Source organism: Mangifera indica, chromosome 7 (assembly GCF_011075055.1).
Source record: "Mangifera indica cultivar Alphonso chromosome 7, CATAS_Mindica_2.1, whole genome shotgun sequence".
Lineage (NCBI taxonomy): Eukaryota > Viridiplantae > Streptophyta > Magnoliopsida > Sapindales > Anacardiaceae > Mangifera > Mangifera indica.
The window spans coordinates 13,043,939-13,052,746 of NC_058143.1; the positions used below are offsets into that span (position 1 = coordinate 13,043,939).

The following is an 8,808-nucleotide window of genomic DNA, read 5'->3' on the forward strand; positions in this document are numbered from 1 at the left end:
CCCATTTCATAATTCCAAATATATGATCTCACCAAATCAAGTCTTTTACATTAGATATGTTATATAAGATTGTTTATGTTTTATATACCAATAAAATTATGCGTATACATTTTTAATATATAATTTAAATATATAAAATAACACTCAATCACATAATGATATATTATCTACATATCTAAATTGTGTACTAAAATATATATATATATATATAAACTTTAAATGATTGCCCTTCCTAATCTTGATACAAAGATTTGTTGAGTTCGAATTTGTCATCCCTTTACTCTGAAAAAAATAAAAAAGTCCTATCTTATCATCAACAGTCAGCCTTACACCCTAAAGGGCCTTGATTTTAAGATTGCCTAACCAGCCCATGAGATATTTGGGCCAATAACCTTTTAGGCTTCAGCCCGCATCCAAAGTTTGTGGAGATTTATAAAATAAACAAACGTTTTGGGTGAATAGGTAATACTTAAAAATATGAGATATTCTTTCATAAATCTCACAAGTGTTAATCCGCAACAGCGATTTACCAAAAACAAAAGAGTGCAGCAACATTCAAATCTGAATTCGTTTTCGGATTCTCATAATGGATCTCAACCCGGTCAGTTGTTATACATGCTCTACTTAATTTTGGTTGCTATTTTTTGTTTATCTAATTTATCAGCTCTAATTTCTAGTATTAATTTAGATCTGTGGATTTTAGATGATTAAAGACATACCATTTGTTTGATTGATATTCAGATGATAGTATTTAAAGAAATCTGAAAAAAGGACGATGCTTTATTTGTTTAAAGAGATTGAATATGATGATTTTGTTGTCAAACTCTCCTTAATTAGGTGAATTGCTTAGATTCAATCGGGTTTGTTTGGTTGATGGAAAAATGTTAGAATTTACAGCAAAAATTAATCTTCTACGGGTAGAAAAAGATAATTCAAGCACGAATTATTTCATATGGCGGTTTCCTGTTCTTTGTGAATATTGGTTTCTTTCTTTTTGCGAACCAATATTCCATTTGGTTTTGGCCTGCTTTCTTTGACCATCTGTTTGTTGTGCTAGCGAATTTCTAAGATTTTTGGAAGATTGATACATTGTCATGTCTTGCGTTTGTTACTGATTACAAGATGTGGGATTGGGGCATGAATTTGATGCTTATCAATATAGGAATAATCAGAAATATCAAAGAAACAAAGGAAATTCTAGAGAGAGAAGAATTCACAGCAGAAAGCTGAAGAAGACAATGTATTGTGCTTTTCATTCCTAAATCCAAAATTTCGTTATACAATGTTTTTATAATATTCCTCATAATTGTTGATCCATATCAGCTCATACAATTGGCATTTCTTGTTCAATTATCCTAAATGAAAAACAACATCGTGTGGATTTGACGAAACACAACATTAAGCATATTTAAGTGACTATTGTGGACAACATCGTTTCATGGAGATATCAACTCAAATTCGTATCAAATCCTTCCCTCTTCAATTACTTTGTCCTCAAGGGAAAACGAAGGAAACCGATGCTTCATCTCCTTTGCATACTTCCACGTAGGGTTGGATTCGAGCCAAGCCGAGCTCGGCTCGGTTCATATATGGGCGGCTCGAGTTCGGTTCGAGCTCGACTCGGCTCGGCTCGGCTCGACTCGTTTTTCATTAGCAAAACGACATCGTTTTTAATATATATTGATCAAAACGACGTCGTTTTGTATAAAAAATTTTAAAAAAATATATACTGAGCCAACCCGAGCCATTTCAAGCTCGGCTCGAGCTCGATCGAGCCGAGCCGAGTCCAGCTCGTTTCGGGCTCAACCGAGCCGAGCTCAAGCTGGCTCGGCTCGAGTCCAGCCCTACTTCCACGTTGTAGTAGTCGGCGAGAATCCTTGCAATTGCATCAAAACCTATGCTGCAACACCCCACATCAAAGGTCCTCCCCTTTGATGGAAATGTTACCCACTTAGCCTAAACATGCCTTATAAAAATACTTAAAACATTCTCGAGTATGGGAAAATTACTAAAATGCCCTTTATTAAGTAAACGTAGAATAAACTCCAAATGTTATAATTAAAAAAAATACAAAGTAACAATCAACACTATCAAACCATAAACCATCCAAAGAATGCGTATACAAAAAGAAAGAATATAGTCAAAATTCGTGACAAGAGTCTTGCTCATGCTATAGCTTAGCTAACCGGTTGCCTCGACATCACCACCTTAATGCTTACTTGCAAATCAAACAAAAAGGGTGGAGTGATAAAATACTAAGTAGGAACATCTACCCTACATAACATAATCAAATTCTTTTCTCTTTCTTCTACTCATCTTACCTTCCTAGTACACTAGTTCTCTCTTCATGTAAGGTTCATCTCTACCTTTTCTTGGATGAGATGGAATGCTTTGTATGTATATCATTTATTCCTTATGGTGAAAGTATTTATCTTATCTTATCTCATTTTTATGTTGATTAGTCTCAGCTAAAACAAGGATTTGACACTCTTGTCATATGACTACTCTCTTAAGCTATCACAATTCACAATATTTATGAACTTGTCTTGACATTTTTCTGTGGATACCAATCTACAAACTCTATCTCTCTCTTGTAACATGCATGATCGTACATTGCTTCATAAGATGATTATGTGAAAAATTTAGTAGCTTGAATGCCTTGCATGTATGGGAGTATGTACGCTTGAAATTTGACTTTTATACGGGTATACATACCTCTTGTACGGTTGTGCACGACTCTTCTTGGATTTGACTCCTTCACAAGGCATGCATGGGTGTGCATAAATGTTGACTTTTATCAAAGTTGACTTGAACAAGAAGATTCATGGCACACCTTTGCATGGGATGGCTTGCTAGTGACTCCTTCACAAAAGTCATGGACTGGCATGCATGAATTGTATGTTCGGGCATGCATCAATGTTGATCAAAATCCTGCATTGACGTCAATTGAGGTGTGAATGAGATATTGTGCACAAAAAGCCTTTGCTCGTGACTGACCTTATCTATGTCATACACAATTGTGGGTCGAGTTTGCACGAGCGTGCATTACATGTTTGATATAGCCCAAAAATCCAGAGGCATGAACAGGATCCACATACGGTTTTGTACACATGCATGCTTGGTTGGAATTTCAAATATGCACTGGCGTGCATCATAGGTGCATGGTCATGCATTACCTTAATACCTGCATTTTTCAAATTTTGTCAAATTGATCATACCTAAGTCATGCCTTGAACAAATTAGTGCATTTAACATTGTTTTTGTTATCATCAAAATTTAAATTGTTGACAAAAACAAGTTTAAGAAACAATTTAAACAAATCCATGAGTTGTGTTAAACAAATTAGTACAATTTTTGGAAAGTTGAATGACATTTTGTGTTATCACAAAAGATTAGAATTGATACTCATTTTTAAATCAAAATCCATGAGTTGTTGTCTTATCTGTAAAAGTTGTGCACAACAACTAATTGAAAAAACGTATTCGGTTTCTATAGTAGAAGTTGCCACCGAATTTTTTTTATTTGAAAACTATAAAACCAACATATTTCCTAAAAATTGGCAACTGTCACTTGTACTCTTTCTATTAATCATAAAAAGCTCAACGAGTAAGTTTTAACTCTCAAATGCAACATGGAATTTACACTGGAAGAAGTTTAGCTATGAATATCTTGAGTGAGTTTGGACTCAGTGAAGAAATAGGAAATTGGTTAAGAATCTTAAAGTGGGATAAGATTTGTTTAATGTATTTGAACTTATATGAAAATATATTTTGAGTTATATAGTTCATTGAATATTGAGATGGATGAAAGAGGCAACGCAAAATATTGTGCTATGAAATTTTGTTTAAAAAAATGAGGAATGGGTTGTCACACCGGAACAGTTTGTGTGGTGACTTGGTTGTGACTGTGACAGGATTTTAGACATGCCGTCAGAATACAACTTGTTAGCTGGTTGGAATGCATGTGGGGGAAGTGGGTATTATAACCCTCACACGTCAAAATTAACCTTGATGAGAAGTTTGACACTTTATGTTCTCTGTTGAATGATCACATTAACTCTTAATGCATGGAAGAACACAAACGGTCATGTGACCTTTAGAGATATGGTTTTAATGGAAGTTGCTTTGGAAGGAAAGCAAGTCGACACAACCCGTTGGCTTATTTGGAAAATAAGTGATATTCAAGAGGCCTCCATAGATATAGATTTCGTTATATAGTGTTTTATAATATTCCTCATAATGGTTGATCCACATCAGCTCATACAATTGGCATTTCTTATTTAATTCACAAAAACGAAAAACAACACCATGTGGTATTGATGAAATGCAGCGTTAAGCGGATTTAAGTAACCGTTGTGGATGACGTCGTTTAGGGAGCTCTTGGTTCAAATTTATATCAGAATTTTACTTCTTTGCTTTATTAAGAGTTTGTATTTGGCCAAGCGGAGGTATGCCAATGAAGGAAATGAAATTTTTCTCTACTTTTACCAATTTGGGTGTAAAAGTTTTAAAAGTTGCAGCTACTTAGAGTAAGTTCGAATTTTCAGTTGTGGCGAAGTTTGGTATCTCTTTCTAAATTTAATGAAAAGTAGGTGTACTTGTGCAATTTCAAACTTCTTTTTTGTCTCTTAAAAAGAAAACAGAACCTTGCATATCACATATTGGCATATGATTGTTGGTAATTATCATTAAGATTATTGTTAAGATGAAATCAAATTTTTTATTGGAGCCTCATTATCCAGTTTTAGTCTTCATTTTGGATGATATAATTTCAATTGCAATGCAGCCTCCTGGTGAAAATTATGCCAACCCAAAAACATGCTTCTTTCATGTTCTCTTCAAGGTTAGTAGTCACATCTTATGCATCCTGTGTATATTGGCTGTATAATCTTTTTTCTAGTATATATGCTGTATTGTCTTATTTCAAAGTATGAAATTATGATTCTTATTTGCTGCAGGCTGCAGCTTTGGCATTTTACATACTTTCTGCCCTATTTTTTGATAGCTTTGTCATCATTTTTGTGGTGACTGTTCTTCTTGGTGCTCTTGATTTTTGGGTTGTCAAAAATGTAAGTGGGCGTATTTTAGTTGGTTTGAGGTGGTGGAATGAAATAAATGATTTGGGTGAGAGTGTATGGAAATTTGAATGTCTTGACCAAGAGGTTAGTATTACCTTTTTTTCATTTATTCAATAGATGTATTTCCTATTTTCTGTTTAATTTAAATTTTATCTTCTTTTAACTATCACCCTATTCAGAATCCTGCAATATTGGTACTTGATACTCATGCATAGTTATGCTTTTTGCTTATAGTCTATGGCTCGAATGAACAAGAAAGATTCCTGGTTGTTCTGGTGGACTCTTTACCTTACAGTAAGTGAGACTGTTTCACTTAATCTTGTCATCAGAGTAAGAGGGTACAATAGATGCTAATGCAGCATAGGTGTATTATAATCTGTTTAGAAAAGGTCAAGAGAGATGCGCAAATTTTAGGGATTTCATAAAATTTTAATTAATATTTTTTCTGTAGAATAGGGAAACACTTCAAAAATTGGAAGTGAATCTGTGTTGGACTTAAAGTTCTCAATATTTTTTTGTAATGCTGCTGCTGGGTTGTCACTTTGTTCATCTGCTGTACTTCATTTCTCCAAAGTATGTCTACATTGAGATTCTTGATTTTGTACCTTGTAGGCAGTTGCATGGTTGGTGCTTGGTATATTCTCTCTGATTAGGTTCCAAGCTGATTATCTCCTTGTTGTTGGAGTCTGTTTAGCTCTCAGCATTGCGAATATCGTTGGCTTTACCAAATGCAGAAAGGGTGAGCAGTTTTTTTGTTTGTTTAATTCTCTTAGCACAAAATTGTGTCTGCTTGAATGTCATCTTTGTTATAAATTTCAGTTGTGTTAAATAAGTCCTTAGAATGATGCATCAAGTTGGAAGATATTCATCTGTTGGGTATTTGAAAAATTGAAAACTTAAATTTGACCTTCTATCATGTTAATTGTTGCCTAGAAAAATTCTGAGGCTCTGTGGAAGATTATGGTTGTGACCATAACGGTAAATGTGAACACCCTTGTCGTGATCATAATAGAAAATTTGAGCAAAGTTGAATGGCCAAATAAAATGCATAAATATACAATCTCTAGTCACCTGCTTTGAGGGACCTGGTATTGCTGCTGGATAGCTGAATTTTGTTGGCTTTACTTTTGAGTGGTTCAACACCTTATTTACTAGCTTTCAATTTGTTTCATGAACTGTTATCTGTTTGTAGCACTATACAGCATTTAATTTGTCTGAGCCCTGTATATTCTAAGTGATTTCCTGGAGCTGCAGTTAATGACCATAATGACACTGGATGATCCTAATTACACATAACCCTCAGCTTTTTCGAAATGCTCTTATTGCAGCTTAAAGTGTCTCTATGACCTTTTTTATATCATTTTAAAGATGTTCTCCTTATTTTTGCTGATGATAACTTTGATGTTATTTTCAGATGCTAAAAAGCAGATCCAGCAATTTGCCACCCAGACCATTGCCACTCGATTCTCATCTACCCTACAGTCAGCATTCAGCGTTGTCTGAGTCATTCATTATAGAAGATTGGGGTAAGATAAAGTGTGGTTGAGAAAAGAAGCAGCATGAACAATTTGGCCAGCACTGGATTTTGATCAGCTTATCGTTGAACTTGTATGGGAAAACAAATTAGTAGATGTTTTATTTTGACCTGGTGGACTTCCAATATTTGTATAATGGAATCACAGGAAATTCGTTGATAGAATAGTAAGTTGTTGTTTTAGTCACAATCTTTTCTATATTAATAAAATTATGCGTATCTATTTTGAATATACTAGATATTTGTTATTAAGTGATTAAGTAATTTTGAATTAAGGATAAAATAATATTCAATCATGTGATGACACATATAAATGTATACTTATTTATATATTTAAAATAGGTATGTATAGTATTATTTGAGAAATCTTTGTATTTTCATTTTGAATTTGGAATATGACACAGCATTGTATACGAAGAAGAATACTCAAATTTTTTTGAATTTGTGGCAATTATGGTACACTCCTTGCTAGCAATAGGTGTGATTGTTGTCTGAATTATTCCTCTCTTCAAGTATTTGTGAAGGGACAAATGAAAATCAAAGATAATATGCCATCGAAATTATACACATAAATTTTACATCATAAAAAAAATGAAAATCAAAGCTCCTTGCAGACAATTGAAAGCTCATGGCAAAATGAGAGTGGGGAAATGCAAAGCCATAACACTAAAAGATTAAACAAAGAAAGGCTAATAGAGAATAGAAATATGTCGGAAAATATTTTTGTATTGTTTGATGATTTGGGTGGTATAAATAGTTTTTTATGTAGGCACAAAGTATTTTAGAGCGATTTTTAAAAAGGTAAATATATTGAAATGATGCTTTCTTTAAGTATATTTTGCAACACCCGACTACCCTATTCTTCTCTAGGTGAAATTCTGTTAGAAGATTCTCGAAATAGGCTGAAATTTTGGACTGTAACACTTGAGTTGCCCTTGGCTGCATTTGAGGGCTGGATGCACAAACTGAACTTGGCCCAAAGGCTGGAATGGGTTTACCTATGCGGCAAATAACTGGTGCTAACAAAATTTGTCACAGATCGGTTACAACTGGCGATAGGATCATGGATGAAAGTATACAAGTTTCTCACATGCCTCTATTGTATGTCTCATATATTCAAACTGCATCACAAATATTAAAATATATATGTTTTGCCTTAAAAATGCTCTATATAAATCTCATATTTATAGTTAGACCATGAAGGATCAATTAGAAATTTTGAAGTTGAGGATGACAATGCATGTAAAAGAAATCCATGATTGGAATTTTATTTTTTATGGTGAACATTCATCCACAGGTGTGCTCTTGGTCGATTGGATGGATTCTGAAAGATAAAGCCCTGTCACTGACTGGTACAATGGTGCTTGAGAAAGGATTAGAGCATCTTCATGTATTTCCCACATTTCAAGTAGGTTTTAGGATTATGGGCATTGCCCTCTCTGGCCTGCAAATTGATAAACTGAATCTAAAGAATGTACCTAGTTGGCTTTACAAAGGTTTTTGAGCTCTCACACAAGCAGGGGAATATGAAGTGAGATCTTGATATATCATCATTTGTATTGAGATGATCTTTCTGCTTTGTTGTTCTATCGAGGAAGTTTTCTTTAATTATTATTATTATTATTTTTTTTTTTTTGTGATGTGTCATATGTTGGTGCTTGTAGACATGAACTCTATCAGATACTGCTTAAGTACTTTCCTTCTGGCTTCTGGTGGACACAAGTCTTTCACAGTCTGGGATGATGGTGATGACATTTCCACAGAAACATTTTTATCACGAACCTAAGGATCCCTGAAGAATATGTCAGCTTCATCTCCCCAATTTTGAGGATACTTGAAGGAATAACCATCAAAGGTACCTATGTGTTCCCTGAATCCAATAGATGATATAGCTTGACAAGAGCAAGGCCATTGCATTCCTCCTTGGAACTGCAAAAGCCTCAAGAAATATGTTGTGAGACAGTAAAATATTTCAGATGGTTTAAGGTTCTTAAACAATTGAATTCCACATCTTCAACAATGTAATAGAAACAGTACAAAGCAGTAAACAGAAATGACCCAACTCCCAACTTTCTTTCTTCAGCTCTCCCTACAGTCAGGACAGGATAAGAAAATGATCCACGACACATTTTTGCTTCTGTCCACAGCCTCTCATTCAGCCAGCTAGTACAACTTACAAGGCATTTACTTAGTCAAA

The 8,808-nt window shown here is 34.3% G+C and overlaps 1 protein-coding gene across 3 annotated transcripts; it reads left to right on the forward strand.

Annotated features, from left to right (window-relative positions):
- Nucleotides 1-467: 467 nt before the first annotated feature.
- On the forward strand, nt 468-6,843 carry LOC123221824 (Golgi apparatus membrane protein-like protein ECHIDNA). 3 transcript variants are annotated; one of them, XM_044644745.1, is made up of 6 exons: nt 469-601; nt 4,786-4,842; nt 4,958-5,161; nt 5,312-5,371; nt 5,690-5,816; nt 6,492-6,843. In XM_044644745.1, the coding sequence occupies exons 1-6, from the start codon at nt 587-589 to the stop codon at nt 6,578-6,580; spliced, it is 552 nt and encodes a 183-aa protein (XP_044500680.1). In that variant the 5' UTR covers nt 469-586; the 3' UTR covers nt 6,581-6,843. The 3 variants fall into 3 exon arrangements, with proteins under 3 accessions (XP_044500682.1, XP_044500680.1, XP_044500681.1); XM_044644747.1 differs by lacking the exon at nt 5,312-5,371 and having other exon boundaries at nt 468-601; XM_044644746.1 differs by lacking the exon at nt 469-601 and having other exon boundaries at nt 4,780-4,842.
- Nucleotides 6,844-8,808: the final 1,965 nt, after the last annotated feature.

What these genes read in the sequence shown, in the direction of transcription:
- LOC123221824 (XM_044644745.1), top strand. An exon ending in TCTTTCATGTTCTCTTCAAG is followed by an intron (nt 4,843 to 4,957) that starts GTTAGTAGTCAC and finishes TATTTGCTGCAG; the next exon opens with GCTGCAGCTTTGGCATTTTA. An exon ending in CTTTACCAAATGCAGAAAGG is followed by an intron (nt 5,817 to 6,491) that starts GTGAGCAGTTTT and finishes TGTTATTTTCAG; the next exon opens with ATGCTAAAAAGCAGATCCAG.